We start from the raw sequence: 20814 nt of genomic DNA on the forward strand, positions 1-20814 counted from the left end.
CGCTGTCTCTCAGAAATGATAATTATTTTAAAATAAGCACTATGCTTATAAATAAACTGCATATTTGCAATCAAAACAACTACATTCCCGGCTAAAAAGCCTCAAAAGTACATTATGTTGCCCAACAGCAGCCATAATTGTCAAACTATAGAGTGTCCTCTGGTTGTCGTTGCATGTGGGCACAGTAATACACAAGGGTGAAGAGGCTGGACAAGTGCAGTTACTGGCAGAATATTAGCCACAAAACTGAACTGTTATGTGTGTGTGTGTGTGTGTGTGTGTGTGTGTGTGTGTGTGTGTGTGTGTGTGTGTGTGTGTGTGTGTGTGTGTGTGTGTGTGTTTATATAAACAAACCATTACAGTAGACACTTGTGTTTATTGTGCTATACAATACAAAATCTTTTTGAGACCTCACATATTTATCCCACATAAACGTTTTCTGGGTTCATTTATGATTTTAAGTGCTACCAACTGCAATAATAGGATCAAAAGTCTAAAAATGGCATCATAAACACCCAAAATATGGAAGCTATGAAGTAAAAGTGTGATTCCTCTTACTGAACTCAGAGTCTTAGGACCACAAAACAGGCAGATGAAAGAAGCTCTCGCCGTGCTGAAAGGATTACCCAAAACCTCCTCCTTCCACTCTCTCTTATCCTGGAAATATCCTGGAAATGACAAATAAAACATACGAGTTAATCTTCCACTTACACCGAGTCTATTTTGGTCATAAATGGGACAAGTGGGAGAGGACAGAGTGTGCTTTGCATTGGCAAGAATATATGTTGACTGAACACTCATTGTTTTAAGGAAGTGTCATCCTGCAAAACTGCTTCTTACGTAAACTCCTTTTTAAAGCATTTTATGCATAAAAAATAACTCTCAATGATATATTCAGCTCAAATAACGGTTAAACAAGTCATATCCCATCCTGCAGATAGGTTCCTGCTTCTGGCACTCCAAAAAAATCTTCTTATTCTAGCTTTAAATTACGCGAAGGCCGATACGTCAGCTCATGACGCACTGCATCCTCAAAATAAGATCCATCCTCATTCCGCATGGACGTTCTCTCCATGTGTGGAGCCGTTCTGCACACATCCAGACTCTCTTTCCCCTATGAATTGATCAGTGTGTTGACTGCAGGAGTGACAAGGTCAGCGTCGGTGAGCACACACACACAGCCATATATCTCCACTGCCATTTCTCCTGGCGGGCTGCGCAGAGAGCAAGCGGTTATTAAGTAATGGGTGCAAGCAGCAGGTGGGGGCGGACGGACCGTCGGAAGGATTGGAAGCGGCTGCCACTGCGATTTAGCCTGCTTCTCAACTCACCGCTGTTACTCCATGGACAAACAGTCCTATTAGATCAGCTTAGAGACAGAGAGAAAACTCAGCGCTGGCCTATTTATCGGAGGTTTTTGACCTTTAAATTAAAGTGAGAGGTTATTTTTAGAAAGTGAGTGTAGGTGGGGATGCCCATGCAGGACAGGATACCCAACTCTCAAACAACAGAACATGCCTTTTGAGAAATTAATGCTTAGGAATAAGTTTTACAGCTTAGTTTGTAGGTCTTGGTAAAACTTCAAGAATGATATCTAATGTTTACAGACTTTTACATTGAAGCCATAGAATACACAAATTAAAACTAAAACAACTGGAACAAAATATTCCAAGTTACCTCAAATACATTAGACATTCTGTTTGAACCAGATCTTATATTATTATATCTGGAGTTTCCGAAGAATGTTTGAGACGGGTGTTTGCGGATACAACAACAGTTTGTTTCATATGGGTTGATCTCTGCCAAAAACATTTCCTTTTGTTTTGGAAGGAAAAAAAAAAAGTTTCAACTGTTTATTTTAAATGGTGTGACTGAGTTAATGTAAACATCTGGAAAAACTCAGGTAGACACGATTGTTTTATTTGAAAAAATGTGGTCCCCTATAGTTCCTTTCCACAAACTTGTGATTCATCTAATTAGTGTGCCTTTAGTACCTACTTTTACCATAGGATAGCACTGGTAGGTGGTTGTTGGGAAAAGTGTTTAATTTTTTTTATTATTATTATTTTTATGATTTTATGGTTATTTTTTCATTTTTTTAAAGTTTAATTAATAAAATGTACGTTTTATGTTTGTATTTTTTTTAAAGTTTATTTACAAGTGACTGTCTGCTAAAATTTCTAATGATAAAATATTTAAACCATAAAAACAGAAACAAGAAAATACTTGTAAAAATATAATAAAATATATATAGTGATAGAAAAGATGACCTTTTCTTTTTCCATTTTCATTATCATATAAATATATACAGATGCTAATATTTTTTCCAAAAATTCATATAATAAAAATAAAAACAATGAACATTGACACGTATTTTTATTTATTTTTTGTATAAAAAAATGTGCCATGTTTTCAGAAGTCTTTATATTATTTTTTTATACAACACAATACCAAATGTTTAGCTTTGAGAGTTAAGAAATTTAAGAAAGAGTTACAAAACTTTTGTTATTCTGACCCTGTGTCATTTAAAAAGCTCCAAATGATGGTTATGCAAAGTTATCAGCCCTTATAAGAAAAAAAAAAATATTTTAATATTTTACTCAAACCCATACCCATACACTAATTCCAAAGAAACTGAATTGTCAAGGGTTCACTTTTTTCATAGATGTTTATAAATAGTGACTGGGGCTTAACATTTGCACAATAAACATATACTGTAGTTCATAACTTTTAACATATATTTTAATAATATATAAAAAATAAACATTGTTTTAGCGAAAGCTCGAAAAAAAATTGAGTAAGATTAAAAACAAAATTTCAACAATCAGTATTGACAAGCAAATACATATTGTCAAAATTAAGAGCTGCAGCAGAGAGTAAGATTTTCAGTGATTGATAACTTAATTTTGGAACTTTTTTCATAATATTCCCTTAAATATTGCAGTAAGGTTGTATGAAGTACATTTACAGTTTGTCATTTTTGGAGCTCAAATATCCTTGGTGGCTATTCACTTTTATTGTAAGAATTTAAATTCGATAATTGCTTTATAGGCATCAATGGTTCTATGAAGAACCTTAAATATCCATGTAATATAACTTTTTTCCCAAAAGGCTCTTGATTTATATTTCACTGCAGACAATATGAACACAAAATATTTAATGTTTTGTCTGGTCAACCTTATTTCATTTGTAAATATACATTATTTTCTTGCCATTTAGACTGCAACACATTACAAATAAAGTAGGAACAGGAGCAGTTTAGGGTTAGTAATCAGGTAAATTGGTTAAATAACAATGTACATTTTGAAGCACAATATGCTACTTTCGTTTCCAGGGACTCCCATGCATATTTCAACAAGACAATGCAAAAACACATTCTGCACACATTATAAAGTCCTGGCTGCGGAGGAAGAGGATACAGGTACTTGACTGGCCTGCCTGCAGTCTTGACCTGTCTCCAATACAGAAGAATCTGTGAACGAAGACCCTGTACTGTTGCCCACCTTAAGACTTTAATGTAGGCAAAATGAGACAAAATTACACCTGCAACACTTCATCACTTGGTGTCTTCAGTCCCTAAACGTCTATTAAATGTTGTGAAAAGGAATAAAATGAAATAATGTTTGCAATGAAATACAAGTAAAAGTACAAACCACTTCTTTCTTTTTTTTATTTGCGTTTACCATACTGTCAATACAACATACTTTTTTTGATTTGGGGTTGTTGAACAAATGAACTTTAACTAGCAACTGATAAACCTGTAAAGACAGTTCTGTTGTGAACTGTGAGGCTGCTATTTGATTGTATGCTTTTGTGAATCACTTAAGCTTTTGTTAATTTAATTTATTTAAAAATAGAACATTGCGTACAAATAAATCACTAATTATAGGGGACCTATTATGCCCCATTTTCCAAGATGTAAAATAAGTCTCTGATGGCCCTAGAGTGTGTCTATAAAGTTTCAGCTCAAAACAGCCCTTCAAACTATTTATTGTAACTCTATGAAACTTTGAAGAGGATACAGGTACTTGACTGGCCTGCCTGCAGTCCTGACCCATCTCCTATAGAGAATCTGTGAACGAAGACCCCATACTGTTGCCCACCTTAAGCCCTTTTCAAGCTTTGATCCTAATTGTGGCATTTTGGTGATTGTTGCTTAAAATTCAAATGAGATTGTGCTTCCAGCCCTCTTTTTTAAAAGGGGTGGAGCTACAACACCTATACTTTAGCATAGCAGCAGATTCAAAAACAGGATTAAACTTATCTCAGTGAAAAACTGAAAATGTGAAAAGAAGTGGCTCAGAAGGTGGCAGTCTATGGAGACTACAGTTTTTATTTGTGCATCTAAAACTCCAGATTAATAATCCACTTTGTCACTGACCTTGTCTTCATCAAAACTCAAATGGCGGTCGGCTGCTTCTCACTCAGGGGTATTTATGCTAATGAGGGCAAGATCATTATTAACGTGGGGGACTTTCCCCCTCTGATGACATGTAGAATGGAAGAACGTCATTGTGTTTCTGCAGATTGTTTTTATCAAGTGTGATTTTATAAAAAATAACAATTAATTCAGTTTTACCATTGGAAGCTGGCTATATTCACATTCAAACTGTGTTTACACCATAGACTGTAAAAGATATGGACGTAGTATCCGTGACGTCACCCATAGGTTTCTGAGGAACGCAAAAGATGCTACAAGTAGGCGTGGCCACCCATCAACATTTTGTTTGCGCATCATCGCACTGACCGGGAGTGACCAAATAAGGGCAAAGAGGCAACGCATGAGCGGAGCTACAGACGCCTGCTAGCATTTTACCTAGACAGTATTTTCTGTGGGAGAAACGCTTAATAATTCATTGTCTGTGACTTGTTTGTGTTCTGACCACATGTGCTTGGTTGTACACTAAATCAATAAACTGTTTAGACATTTAAAAACACTGTTGTAATACACTGAGCCACTAAGCATTGTTCTTATGACATTTTCTACAGGAGGAAACCCCAAATTACTTCCAAACACTTCAAATATAGTCTATGTTAGTAAATGCAAAGCTATTGATGAAATCCAGGCATAACAGTATTACAGTGTTTCAATTGACTGTTCTAGAGCCTACAGCTAATCAATCTGTCTGATTCTGGAGTGCATTACAGGTCTAAAGAAAATATAAATGATAAATGATCTTAAATAAAACAAATACATTTATAGAGATGGTATATAAGTATATAATTTGACCCACTTGGGAAATGGAGGCCATGTGAAGTGAGCACAATTAAGTGCACACAGCCTGCCATATCATCTGATTATTGTAAGAAATAATTCCAAAAAGCAACTCACTGTGTAAAGCCACATAAAACAAAACAAAACTACTATGTATATGCCAAGTTCAGCGGCTAATCAGCCGGAATCAGCTGAGGTGAAGTGATGGCAACCAGCGAGACCTGAATTATGCAGACTTAATATAACTCAGTGTAAATTAAATGGGTGACTTATAAAAAATTCACCTCCTCACAGTTGTCATGAAGGGTAATATTAGCTATATGAATCAAAAATTGTTCTTTGTACCAGGCTGTAAACCCCTTTTTCTGCTGTAAAGTTGGCCATTTTAACATTGGGCTTAATAGAAATTTATTCTATTGTGGAGCCAGGCCTAGAAGAATTTCGATGAATTGCAGTTTCATCTACTTCTGTATTTGCTTCACGAGATGTTGCCGCTTGGTGTATAAAAGAGATTTTTGCACAATAGGTCTCCTTTAAAGGATTTCTCTTTCATGTATCAATATGGCGATATAAATCTTCCATGAACAGTTTCTGCTTGTCTTAAATCTTTTTTAGAACTGTAACAAGAGGCAATTAAGTCATAACTAATGTTAACTGTCATTGAAAAAAGTTATCAATTTGTGGAGCTTTCTGGATTTTAAGAAGCTTTGGAAATGAAAGATATAAAACAGGAAATACATAAAGACTTATTGTTTATATCCCTCAAAATGGTCTAAACAATGATGGCCAATGAGCTCTAAAAAAGAAAGTTATACAAATGTTAAGTAACAAACTATTGACCAACCAATATTAGGGTCAACTACCATTTTACAGATGCATCTTTGAAACTAACCTTGGGTTTAAACATAAGTTAGCGCGTCCCTGATTCACCACTTTAACCAGTTGAGGTAGTCAGGCCTTCAGGAGCTTCATCACCACTGTCTTCCTCATCTTCACCTGAAAGAAACATACATTGCAATGTAATCAGACATCACAGCTGTGCTCTGTAAAAAATGCTGGGTTCCACACAACCGATTTGTGTTGGGAGAATATGAAGGAATTGAGTTAACTTATTTGTTTTTGTGTAGAATGAACATAAAACAATAAAATTGTTCCCAAAAACCCCTAAAGAATTGTTGTTTCAGCACAATTGAAATAAGTAGTTTGAACAAACAGCAAATGTCATTGTTTGAGTGTGAAGCTGTTACCTGTCCGGAAGTTGATATGTCTCAGCATGTTGGCCACATCCTCCGAGTTGATGATGAAGTGGGCCATGCTCTCGTAACCCACCTCCGTCCGCTCAATGTTGGAGGCCTTGGCTGTGTCTGTGATCCTGTCAAGGACAGAGCGGTGAAGTCGCGTCGGACAAATATAAAAGTGACGGATAGCATAAGGTCCCAGTTCCTCCATCTCCCTGCGGCTGCTGGTGACGCAGGTGCTCCAGGCTCCACACCACCTCTCCGCAGGTGGAGAAGAGTATGAAACAGAAGACACAGCTAGACAGTGTTGAGAGCGTAAGCATTTTTCTAAACGCTCATAGAGGTTTTGGGAAAAACTGTGATGAATAACTCACTGCAAGTTATGATATACCAACAAGAGTGAATGGAAGATACTAAAAGTTAAAGGGATAGTTTACCCAAAAAGGAAAATTCTGTCATCATTTACTCTCGAGTTTTGTGTTCTGTTGAACACAAAAGAAAATATTTTGAAGAATGCTGAAAACTTTTAAACGTTTACTTCCATAGTATTTGTTTTTCAACTACAGAAGTTGATGGTTACAGGTTTTCAGCTTTCTGTAAAAAATCTTCTTTTGGGTTCAGCAGAAGAAAGAATAATAGAACTTATATTAATAATAGAAAATAATAATAAAACTTGAGGGTGAGTAGCTAATGAGTACATTTTTATTTTAGGGTTACCAATGCCTTTTATGTTTTACTATTTTATAGCTTTCGAAACATACTCCCATAGACCACTTCATAGATTGTGATCCTTACTGATATGAAAGTATCCCACAGTTACTGCAGATTTGATATCCATTATGCAAATCTCTCAATCCCCCACTTCCCAAATTGGTTTAAGAGGTTCAAGAACTCACTTTGAGGTTATTTGAGCGTTGTGGCATGGTGCATTATGTTGCTGGAAAAAGCCATCACAAGATAGGGCCATGATGGTCATAAAGGGATGGACCTGGTAAGCAACAGCACTCAGGCTGTGGCATTTAAATGATTCTCTTTTGCACTAAGGGGCACAGTCAGTGCCAGAAAAATGTCCTATACACCACTGTGCCACTACAGACTGAACTGTTGATCCAAGGCATAATGGATCTTTGCTTTCTCTTAGACCAAATTCTGGGTAGACCATCCGATAAGTTCAGAACAAACTCTCATCAAACCATTCTTTTCACAATCTTCTATCTTCCAATTTAGTTGTGTCATTTAAACTATAGGCTTTGCTGTTCTCAGCTGATATTAGTGTCACCTGAGTTTTCTGCTGTAGCTCATCTGCTTCAAGGTTTGATGTGTACTGTTTTTAGAGAGGCTCTTCTGCAGACCATTGTAACAAGTGGTTACTTCAAATTCTATTAGCTCAAACCCCTTCTATTCTCATCTATAATCAATACAGCGGGGAAAATAAATATTAACACGTTACAGTTTTTTCCCATAAAACACTCTAAAGGTGCTGTTGACTTGAAATTTTCACAGAGTGTTGGCAACAACCAAAGAAATCCATATATGCGAAGAAAAAAAATCTAATTAATTTATAAATTAAGTTATTCACAATAAAAATTAAATGACGCAGGGTAAAAGTATTGAACACATGAAGAAATGGAGGAGTAGAAAGGCAGTGAAGGTTCAGACAGCAGCTGAAATCTCTCAGTAGTTCTTCAGCAACCCTCTGCCCTTCATCATTGTAGCCTTCATCAAAAAAGCCTCTTACATAAAGTATTAAATGCGTTTTAGTAGTTCAGTACTTTCTCCTTGCGTTATTTCATTGTTATTACACATAACTAATGTTTTAGTTTTACATTTTTTTATGTTTGTATTGTTTTGGTTTTTACCAAAATCTAATAGCTCCTTTAGAAATATTAGTTCCCAGAAAAAACAACATGTTCAATATTTATTTCCCCTACTGTATCTACTGCTCACTGTATTCACTTCAATCACCTTTCTTCCCTATTCAGCTGCTCGTTTAAAACTCAGCAAATTACCTTGACTATGTCCACATGCCCAAATTCACTTACTGTAGTTGCTACCATGGGATTGGCTGATTAAATATTTATGTCAGTGTCTTTAGAGGGTTAGCTCACCCATAAATTAAAATTCTGTTTTTATTTACACCTTCGTCATTCCAACCTATGTTCATCTTCAGAACACAAATACAATATTTAAATAAAAGTCTAGAGCTCTCTGACCCTCCATAGAGAGCAACAGTCCAAAGTCATTCAAAAGAAAAGGAACCAAAAACTGTTAAAACATTCCATGTGGCCACAAAATACCAATTTCAAACTCCAAAGCTACGATTACACTTTTGGGCACCAAAAAAACTCTGTAAAATTACTTTAACAAATGTCTTCTCTTTCACTTTATATCAGTATCAGTTGTTTACTGTATGCAATAAAGGCAATGTAACGCGAACTACTAAAGTCACATGGATTGTTTTAAGAATGTTTTTGATTCCTTTTCTGTACTAAGAACGTCTCAGGTCTGATGCTGTATATGGAGGATGGTGAGCTCTCTGATTTCATCTAAAATATCTTCATTTGTGTTCCAAAGATGAACAAAGGTCTTGGGTGAGTTGAACCAATGTTTCTCAACCACGTTTCAGGACCACCAGCTCTGCACTTTTTTATGTCTCCCTAATCAAACACACCAGATTCAGATCATCAGCTCATTAGCAGAGACTGAAAGACCTGTAATGATCCAAAACATGCAGTGTTGGTGGTCCTCCAGGAACGTGGTTGAGAATCAATGAGCTGAACAACACGAGAGTGTGAATTACAGAATTACAGAAATAAAGAACAAATACAGAATTTTCTGTCTAAGTGAACTAACCCTTTTAATAGCCAACTCTTCTTAAATGACCACCAATTCTAAATATGTGGCTAAGCGTTCCCGTGGAAAGGCCCGTATCTATTTTTTTTATTATTACATATGCATGTTTAGTCCTGTAACAAACTATTAGTCTAATATTTAAAAAAAAAAAATTATCAAGCCCTTAATACAATCATCACTCCTGACCCTCTGAATGCACTTTTTGGTTATCTTCCAACCCCAACTACACAAACATCAACATGCTGCGTCGTTGCCTTTACCAACTTGCTCGTCAGGTGCGCAATTCTCCTCAAATGGAAACATGTGTCCCCTCCATTATCAGAACACAGGTTCTACATTGCATTTATCTTGAGAAACTAAGACTGTTTTAAATGATCACTGAACAACTTTAACAAAACATGGAGTCCCTTACTGTCTGTCATTGAGATCCTTAACATTTCAGGACCAGCTGATTAGAATTTCAGAAGGAAGAAAGAGAGACTTTTAGTATTCACTTTACATTTTCTATCTATTATATCTTCTTATTTATTTAATAATCATTAATTACTCATTTTTTCAATTAGGTTATTTATTTATCTGCATCTTGATTCATCTTTGCATACTTATTGAAGGCCTCAAAAAATAGGGAGGGGTGGGAGATGGGAGGGATGATGCTTAGAAGGGGTATAAATGTTTAGGTTTAGATGTCATCTCTTAGCTGATAAGACTTCTATTTTTGTACGTTTGTATATTATCTGCAAAAAACCCAATACAAATATTGAAATATATTTTTTAAATTAATCAAAATTTGAAAGTGTTTAGTGTTTAAAGTGTTAAAATGTTCAAAGTGTACAGTTTCTACCAAAATACACTCCATTCCCATCATGCTGAAGCTATTCAAAAAACAAAGTTTTACACATGACATATTCAGAGAATCAAATGCAGAAGTCAGCAGTAGATAAACAAAGAGCAGCATGAGGGATCTTTCCCACAATATTGAGCCAGACGAAAGTTATAAACCAAAGCAATGCATAATACAGTGGGTTGGTAGGGGTGGGAGGCTGGTTGAGTCACTGCCTGTGAGGTTGTTAATCATGATTGTTAGTCTTTAGACAGCTTCAGTTATTGATGAAGCACACATGCTGAATATGATTTAGTTTACAGTAACAGTTCACATAAAAACAAAAACTCTGTCATCAAAAAAAATCAATAAAACAGCCTTGGAATGATTTGAGGGTACACTAAAAAATGATACTTGCTGTTTGTTCAAACTACTAATTAAAATAAAATACAATTCTTGAGTTTTTTGGGGGTAAATTAATTGTTTTATATTCAATTAAATTTGTAAAAACAAATTAGTTAGCTAAATTCAGTTATGCTGTCCCAACACAAATCGATTGTGTAGAACACAGCATTTTTACAGCGTTAGAAAATGCCAAGTGTATACAATAGATCTCTAATAGATGTCTAATAGACGTCTAAACATAGTCGTCTTGGCTAAAACAAGGCTACATTTGGGCTGTCAGTGAAAATGGAAGTAAAAGAATAGGCCAAACCTAGACTTGTCAATAAATAAACACAAATGAATGACTACACATATAAAGTCTGTCTAATTTGTCTATTTGATGACTAGTTATAGGCTATTCTTAGACGTCTATTAGATTTTCGAAGACAGCCCAATTTTAGCTTTGTGTTAACTAAGCTGTCTATGTTTAGATGTCTATTAGACATTTATTATACACAAAATTGTTTGTAGGGTGATGTCAGAATTTTCATTATTTAGTAAACTATCCACTTCCAAACACGTCATTCATAGTCCACTTACTTTTTAAACACTTCCTTCGTGCTCTGCAAACAAACACAGTTAAGAAGAGCACTCGTTTTAGATCTAGAATATACAGCAGCAAATTAAAACAAAACTCCTTTCCTCTTTACCACAGTTTCACTGCGTACCCAAAAAAGGTACGTACTAAATCACAGACAGTTGTGAGGCAGCCTTGTGTTCTCACTGAGAAGAGCTAGTTAAAAAAACAGCAGTGCTGCACCTGAGGCTGGCACTTTATAGTGAAAGCGGTTTCAAAAAACAATTACACCTCTCCATCACCTTTGTTTAAAGTCTCTTTCTGAGGCATGTAGCTCTCAGCAATGGTGAAGTATTGACCGTTTGAGCCACTAGTCAAAGGACAAGGGCTCTGGGTTCCTCCGTCCCCAGCTGTGGAAGGTTCTGCTAATCAATATCAGGCCCCCTGGGTCTTGTCATTACAGGATACTTGAAATGTAGCAACAGGCACAGTGTCAATCAGCAAACAGCATACATAAGGGCTGGGCCATTTACATCAAGGGTCTCTGGGGGGCTTTAAAAGCAGCAAGCTCTGCCTCCAGCATCCCCAGTGAGGTGTTGCAGCATTCACTCCACACAGCTCAATAAGACCACGTCAGATGCTCACAAGCACCTGTACTTCCATTGATCAATGACGCAAGAGGTTTGCATGAGGTAAATGTTTAAAAAAGTGACTATTTTTGACTAGGTAATAGTGTCTGTAGCTCTGATGCTAGTATTTATAGGAAAATATGATTATTTTACAAGTCCCCTAAAGTTAAACAGTTGAGTTTTACCATTTTTTTACCCATTCATCTGATCTCTGAGTTTGGAGGAAGCACTTTTAACTTAGCATAGATAATTGAATCAAATCATTAGCATATTGCTCAAAAATGACCAGAGTTTTGATAATCCTATTTAAAGCTTGACTCTTCTGTAGTTACATCATGTACTAAGGAAAATGAAAAGTTGCAGCCATACAATGGTTACAGCCGGCACAATAATAGCATGCAGGACTTGAAAACCTTTCATTTTTCTCGGTACAAAATGTATATACACAAGAGTCAAACTTCAAATAGGAAAATTATCAAAACTCTTTGGTCATTTTCGATCAAGATGCCAATGGTCTAATTTTATCCAATTGTTTATGCTAAGCTAAGCTAAAAGTGCTCCCACCACACCCTGAGATTGGATGAATGGATTCATAAATGGTAAAAATCATCTGTTTAACTCAAGGGGATTTGTAAAATTGGCATTTTTTTAAAGTGGGGTGTTGCTTTACAGCATCCAAAAAAATGTATTAAAACTTTTAATACAATTTTGGGATTTGGGCCATTTTATTTATCATGTTGGTTCAGACTAGTGCTTGACTGTACTGCCATGAATCTCTATTAGCACCACATTCACTCATTGATTAATCAAGTTTATTAAAACATTAAACAGAAAGCCTAGAAATCCCCAATAACAATTATTTGTATATTTCCTCCAGTTAAATAACCTAGATCAGTTAACAGATGATATTTTAAATGAGAGCTGAACATAGCTTGCTTTTACAATGAATAACAACTATATTAAATTAAAGCAGGACATAAATTGTGTCACTTTGCCCTGAAAGAGTGTGCAAACGATGTGTGATGCTAATGGTCTAATTATATTCAATGATTTATGCTAAGCTAAGCTAAAAGTGCTTCTGTCAGACCCTGAGATAAGATGAATGGATTCAAAAATGATCAAAATAATCTGTTTTAGGGAGTTATTATTATTAATATATATATTAATAATAATAAGCATAGTTTTGCAATACACTGGCCAATTTTAAGATTTAAACAATTTGGCTATGGTGTGGCATGTTGGTTTAGACTAGCACATGACTGTACTGTCGTGAATCTCTATTAGCACTGCATTCACTTTGACTCAGACAGAAAAAGCTCACACAGTTTTGATAAATCAAGATTATTAAAACATCAAACACAAAGCCTAGAAATCCCCAATAAAAATAATTTGTGTAATTTCTACAGGTAAATAATCAGGATTATTAATTCATTCATTCTCTTTTTAGCTTAGTCCCTTTATTAATCTGGGGTCGCCACAGCGGAATGAACTGCCAACTTATCCAGCATATGTTTTACGCAGCGGATGCCCTATCAGCTCCAACCCATCTCTGGGAAACATCTATACACACTCATTCACACTCATACACTATGGACAATTTAGCCTACCCAATTCACCAATAACACGTCTTTGGACTGTGGGGGAAACCGGAGCACCCGGAGAAAAGCCACGCAAACATGGGGAGAACATGCAAACTCCACAGAGAAATGCCAACTGACCCAGCTGAGGCTCGAACCAGCGACCTTCTTGCTGTGAGGGGACCGTGCTACCCACTGCACCACCGCGACGCCCAAAGCATATTTCATGACTAGAATTTTTATAGTGACATCATAATAACACTCAAGAAACTATCATGGCACCACCACAACATGTTCTTCAGAAAATCTAAATACTGAGGTGAAAAATAAATTGTGGTGAAGGTGCTTGTTAACCTGCAGGAATACAGCCATCTGAGGCTCCTCCATGGACTGAATGGCTGTCTCCACCAGTTTGACAGACATCTCTAAGTGATCTCCGTGGCGACGAATAAGTGATCGAACATGACCCAGTTTTCGGTCTTGCTCACAACCAACAGTCTCGATTAGTTCTCTTTTACGCTCTTCTAGAATGGCGTAAAGTTCATCAAACTTGTCAGATATGTGCTGCATCTGCCGCCGACCATTGTCCTGCAAAAGATGACCAGATACTGTATCTAAGTTGATATTAAAAGCACTGATAGCATTAACTTTAAAAGTTTTTAATCATCACTGGCTCAAACTGGACAATATACTGTAGCATATATAGAAGAGCCAGAGGAATCAAACGTCAAAAAGGAAATTTATCTCTTTGACATTAACTCTTTGGTCATTTTCAAAAGAGATGCTAATGGTCTAATCTTATTCAATAATTTATGCTAATCAAAGCTAAAATTGCTCCTGCCAGGCGCTTAGATCGGATGAATGAATTAAAAAATGGTAACAATCATCTGTCTAATTTAAGAAAGGGTTGTAAAACGAATTATTGTCAAAAAGAGTTTTCCATTATGACACTACATGCAAAAAAATTTTATTAAAAAAAACATCGTTTTTTAATACACTGCCCAATTTTGATGTTTGAGCCATTTGGCTATCGTGTATCATGCTGGCTCAGACTAGTGCAAATATACACTACCTGAAAAAGTCTTGTCGCCTATCCAAGTTTTATAAACAAAAAATAATAACTTGAATTCTAGTTGATTATTTGGTATCAGAAAGGCCTCTAGATTACGCTTATTTTACCAAAATAAAATTTGTTCATGCCTTGATTTTTAATTATTTAATTAGGATAGTAAGGTAGAATTTGCTTAGACAAAAGTCTTGTCACTTAACAGAAATAATGTACAGTATAAAATATAAAGTCCTGGTGCAATGGAAAAAAATTAATATTGTGTATGACTCCCATGAGCTTGGACGACTGCATCCATACATTTACATTTACATTTAGTCATTTAGCAGACACTTTTATCCAAAGCGACTTACAAATGAGGACAAGGAAGCAATTTACACAACTATAAGAGCAACAATGAATAAGTGCTATAGGCAAGTTTCAGGTCTGTAAAGTCTAAGAAGTGGTATATCCAGAGAGGCAATTGCAGATTAGGAAGTGAAGTGGAGACTAAATAGTTGAGTTTTTAGTCGCTTCTTGAAAACAGCAAGTGACTCTGCCGTTCTGATGTAGTTAGGGAGTTCATTCCACCAACTGGGCAGATTGAGCGTGAGCGTGAGCGTTCGCGAAAGTGATTTCTTCCCTCTTTGGGATGGAACCACAAGGCGACGTTCATTCGCAGAACGCAAGTTTCTGGAGGGCACATAGATCTGCAGAAGTGAGAGCAGATAAGAAGGAGCAAAACCAGAAGTCGCTTTGTAGGCAAACATCAGAGCTTTGAATTTGATGCGAGCAGCAACTGGCAGCCAGTGCAAACGGATGAGCAGTGGAGTGACATGTGCTCTTTTAGGTTTATTGAAGACCACTTGTGCTGCTGCGTTCTGGAGCAGCTGAAGAGGCTTGATAGAGTTAGCTGGAAGCCCGGCTAGTAGAGAGTTGCAGTAATCCAGTTTGGAGAGAACAAGAGCTTGAACAAGGAGATACATCTCTTCAATGACTCAAATAACTTATTAATAAAGTCATCTTCATCTTCAATGCCTCCTCCATCTTACCCCAGACATGCTCAATAATGTTCATGTCTGGTGACTTAGCTGGCCAATCCTGGAGCACCTTGACCTTCTTTGCTTTCAGGATCTTTGATGTGGAGGCTGAAGTATGAGGAGCGCTCTCCTGCTGAAGATTTTGCCCTTTCCTGTGGTTTGTAATGTAATGGGCAGCACAAATATCTTGATACCTCAGGCTGTTGATGTTGCCATTCGCTCTGCAGATCTCCCGCAAGCACCCAATACTGATTGTAACTCCAAACCATGATTTTTCTTACACCAAACTTGACTGATTTCTAAGAGAATCAGTCCATGCAGATTCCATGAGGTCTTCTGCAATATTTGTGATGATTGGGATGCAGATCAACAGATGATTCATCAGAAAAATCTGCCACTTTTCCAAATGATCAACTAGAAGTCAAGTTAATATTTGTGGCTCTTACAACTCAGATCGATGACAAGACGTTTGTCAGGCAGTGTATTTATATTTATGTAATATATATATTATTTTAATAGTCACAAGATTCTTCAGAAATCCTTCTAGTAAGCTGATTTGGTGTGCAAAAACAAATCTTATTATTGTCATCAATGTTTAAAACAGTTGCAATGGATTTTTGTTGAAACAGTGTTAAATGAAATATTTCTTAGAAACAACAACTTTTTAAAACAGAAATATTTAGTCTTTTTGTCTCCATCAATTTCTTTAAATAAATAAACAAATAATGAAATATTCCACCTTATTTTTTAGTTGCCCTCAAACTTAATGTAATTTTAAAAATTGTAACACTTTAAGTAACTTAAAAATACAATTAACATAAATATAATATCATATATAACTGGATTTTTATAGCTTCAAATGATGAATCAGCACATCCATCATTTCAATTAAAATGCCACATTAGCAAAGAAGATTCACAATGTTTTAGGCAAAAGTTCAATCACTGTGATTATGTTATGAATATTCAACACATCGCCCCGCCCGATCACCCAATATTATAATTGTTGTGCTTTACTGTAAAAACTTTGTTCTCACCTTGATGCTCCTACAAATATCCTCCATCTGTGAGATCAGAGCCTGTATGCTGTCATTTCCGGCCACCAAGATGGCAATAGCATCACTTAGCTCTGTCTGAGAGAAGAAACAAAACAAAACACAGAGCAGAATATAACCGATTGTGACAGGTTCTCATCAAAATATAAAAAAAAACTGAGAAAAAACAAACATGACCAATGTGCTCAGCGTGTCATCTTTCACAAGAAAGCCATGTCAGACTTGGCTATGCGACTTGTGCTAACCACACTTACAGACAAGAGAACAGCATGTCAACTAAAAGCCAAGATTGTAAGAATGTTACCCGTCATGACTGATCAAACTTTTGCTGATTTGCATTTGAAATGAGTGATTCACTGTTTATAGTGGGCCATGACTAAAAGAGAAAATGTCATCATAGCCACCTGGCACATATTATGGGCTTTTTTGTGAGCATAGACGATCCGGCAGTGTTACGTCATTCTAGTACAGTATCTTAAAACCAATACACCAGCAAAAAACCACCAACAAACAGCCACCGCAACTATTTCCCACAATAGCCACTGACCTTCAGCATAGAAACACTGCAGATAACAGACGGACATATGGTGTCCACCGTGCACATGGTTTTCTATTGGGAAAGGCTGGTAGGTTTAGTCATTGTTCATCTGGTAGCTGCTGAAGGGAGCAAGAGAGCTGAGAAACAGCCACTTATGGAGGACAAAAAAACGAGAGACCAAAAAAAGTAAAGAGCAGAAGAAGCTGCTATGACTCAAACACAACAGGGAGGAGTGAGTCATTTCTCAGGCCCAGTTGCACCCTGGTATGAAGACCTTCATTATTAGCCGTACCACAAGAGGTGCAGTAGGTCAAGACCTCAATATCATGTAGGTCAAGAATGCTTTGGAAAGTGAGAAAATTGCTGTGATGCTGCATGTTTGTTTGTTTTTTTTCCACGTGTTATAATGCTTGATTTATGACGGAATCAAACTTTTATGTTGCGATTTTAATTGCTAAAGGTTTCAAGGAAAAATAATTATTGATAATATTTTTAATTGCCCACAATATCACAATTTTGCATATTCATTATGACTATATACTGAATTATTGAATATAAGTGTATATCTACATGAAACACATTTGTTCTGCTCTTTTTAATCTTTAAAATACAAGCTGCTAAACATTACTGTGTAATTTACCCATCATTCATGCTACAAGCATAAATGACAGATCAAATTGTGCGCTTTCATGACAAGAGATCGGTTTTCAAAATGATATTTTTGATTTTCATTGAGTGGACAACAAAACAGGAAAAAAAAAACATCCTTTCAGAAGGAGGAATCAGTTTAATGATAAAATTTCAGTATAATGGCTCCTAACATGTCATATAGCCCTACACTATTTTGAGCACATTATTTTAACTTAACTTTATATCTAAAACTTGTTTTAATATGGGTTTTTGGTTCAGTTGCAGTCATTTCATGAACTGCTTATGAACTTAATTTATTCTTTTTAAAAAATCAAATTTTGAATAATCTATTTAGATTCTTAAACTCCAAGATCAATCTTGTTCCTCCATGTTGTTTCAGGCTCCCTATTTAGTTAATGGCTTAAGCTGAAATAGATTGTTCATTTTAAAAAAGAAATATTTATAGACAGTAAAGATCTTGTGAGTATATATATATATATATATATATATATATATATATATATATATATATATATATATATATATATATATATATATATATAGTTGAAGTCAGAATTATTAGCCACCCTGAATTATTAGACTCGTTTATTTTCCCCCCAATTTCTGTTTAACAGAGTGAAGATTTTCTCAACACATTTCTAAACATAAGTTTTAATAACTCATTTCTAATAACTGATTTATTTTATCTTTGCCATGATGACAGTAAATAATATTTGACAAGATATTGTTCACGACACTTCTATACAGCTTAAAGTGACATTTAAAGGCTTAACTAGGTTAATTAGGTTAACTAGGGAGGTTAGGGTAATTAGGCAAGCTATTGTATATGTATGGTTTGTTCTATAGACATTCAAAAAAAAAATTGCTTGAAGGGACTAATAATTTTGTCCTTAAAATGGTGTTTAAAAATCTTAATAACTGCTTTTATTCTAGCCGAAATAAATCAAATAAGACTTTTTCCAGAAGAAAAAATATTATCAGACATACTGTGAAAATTTCATTTTGGAAAAAAATCATGTGGAAAAATTCAAAGGGGGCTAATAATTCTGACTTCAACTGTATGTGTGTGTGTGTGTGTGTGTGTGTGTGTGTGTGTATATATATATATATATATATATATATATATATATATATATATATATATACACACATACATACATACAGTTGCTACAGTATGTCTGATAATATTTTTTCTTCTGGAGAAAGTCTTATTTGTTTTATTTTGGCTTGAATAGAAGCAGTTATTAATTTTTTTAAAAAGCTTTTTTATTTTTTTATTGATAATCTACAGGGCAAACCATCATTATACAATAACTTGACTAATTACCCTAACCTGCCTTGTTAACCTTATTAACCTAGTTAAGCCTTTAAATGTGACTTTAAGCTGTAAAGAAGTGTCTTGAAAAATGTCTAGTCAAATATTATTTACTGTCATCATGGCAAAGATAAAATAAATCAGTTTTTAGAAAGAAGTTTTTAAAACTATTAAACAGAAATTGGAGAAAAAAACAGGGGTGCTAATAATTCAGGGGGGGCTAATAATTCTGACTTGAACTGTATATTTATGTATACATATAATGTATTATATTTTTATTATGTATGCATCAGTGATCTATAGAAAAATTTTAAAGCAAGGTAAATGTACCATATATTTAGCATTTTCTAAGTTATCTTAATGAAAAAAATGCATAACAAGATAGGTGAAATATTAGGAATTTTAGACAAACACATAAACCTATAGTTATATTCTCCTGAGTAACTTAAATCAATTGTTGCAGTACATAAATTTCCATTTTTTAAATAAATAAATCCCACTATAACTACTCTACCTTCTGCTTCTTGTAAATGACCGGCAGCGGGGCCACATCACAGTCTTTGTGAGCCCCAAACACTTTGCACATGGAGCATGTCGGCGTTTCACAGGTCAGACAGTAGATGTTGATCTTCTCCTCCTCATGCTGGTCACACATCAGCTGCTGCTGCTCTGTCTTGGGCAGGAGGGGCCTGTAGAGTCCAAAGTGAAAGAGATTTATGGTACAGTGTAAAGGTTACAAATTTGCATTGGCAACAGGTTGCGATTTGACCATTTAATTATAAATAACATTTATAAATACACTGTAAAAATACCTGTTAATTAATAGTTTCTGTATTTTGCAATTTCCGTTTATTTACGGTAGTGAATTACATTATGGGATGTTAATCTCTTCTCTGGTGACTTTTGATGTTGAAAATTCAACTCTACAATTTAACAAAGTGACTTTTACTGACAGTTTAGTAGTTTGAAATCATGTTATGTATAAGAAATATTATGTAGAGAAATAAGTCTGTAAAATAACAGAAAATGTTGCCAGTTTGTCACAAGGTTTTTGTACTGTAATAAATAACACCAACCATGACAATATATCCCTTTAAACTATTAAAATATTCATAGTAGTAACTTTTTCAAAGTTTTTAAGGTTAAACCGTGCTGGAAGTACACCCAATTTTTTTTCCCCCAATCAAACTACTTATTTAAAATGAGCTGAAACAACTATTCTTGGGATTTCATTAGGACAACTTAATTTTTTTTGTTCAATTTACATAAATCTGTTAAAAGTGTTAAGTTAACCTAATCAGTTGGTGTTGAGACAACATGAATAAATTGTGTGGAACCCTACATTTTTTACAGTGAATAAAGATCAAGGTCCCATTATGCAATTTAAAAAGCATAAATAAACAATGTCAATCACAAAATATGGAAAACTGCTAATTTACAGATATTTTTAAGTGTATAAATAATATTATTATATTTTTAAAAATACATTTAAAGTAAAATAAATGTACAAATGTTTGTTTTTTTTAATAAATAAAAAGTGTTTTGATCATTTCTGACATACAGCGACATGGCATGTTATCACACAATTTTACAATTTTGCTATTTCGATGAAATGAAATTAAGCCTCTTTCACATACCAAGCATACATTTGATCTAAAATACAGCATAAAATACTTTTATAATGGGAAATATCTTTTTAAAATCTTAAAATATCTTAAAATACTATTCATTCCTGCCACACTTGATCCTTCAAAAGTCGTTATACTGTTTTGATGCTGAAAAAAATATGAAATAGTAACAACATTGTTAAAAGCAGTAGAAAGTAAAACCTGACGGACACAGTATACATTCCTTTTGATTGTTTTAATTACATAATAT

General features: G+C 35.0%; 1 protein-coding gene across 3 annotated transcripts in view; it reads right to left on the reverse strand.

The window, feature by feature from the left end:
* Positions 1–356: 356 nt before the first annotated feature.
* Positions 357–20814, reverse strand: part of trim54 (tripartite motif containing 54) — a 30851-nt gene continuing 10393 nt past the window's right edge. For 2 of the 3 annotated variants that reach the window (XM_087297453.1, NM_001045025.2), the window contains 7 exon segments: positions 19451–19625; positions 16415–16510; positions 13648–13881; positions 11111–11133; positions 6463–6587; positions 6108–6211; positions 357–668 (listed from right to left, as the gene is read on the reverse strand). In XM_087297453.1, the coding sequence (XP_087153579.1) occupies positions 6150–6211; positions 6463–6587; positions 11111–11133; positions 13648–13881; positions 16415–16510; positions 19451–19625 (715 nt within the window). In that variant the 3' untranslated portion in view covers positions 357–668; positions 6108–6149. 3 annotated transcript variants of the gene reach the window in all.

The sequence above is a fragment of the Danio rerio genome, chromosome 20 (assembly GCF_052040795.2).
Source record: "Danio rerio strain M-AB ecotype USA chromosome 20, GRCz13ab, whole genome shotgun sequence".
Classification (NCBI taxonomy): Eukaryota; Metazoa; Chordata; class Actinopteri; order Cypriniformes; family Danionidae; genus Danio; species Danio rerio.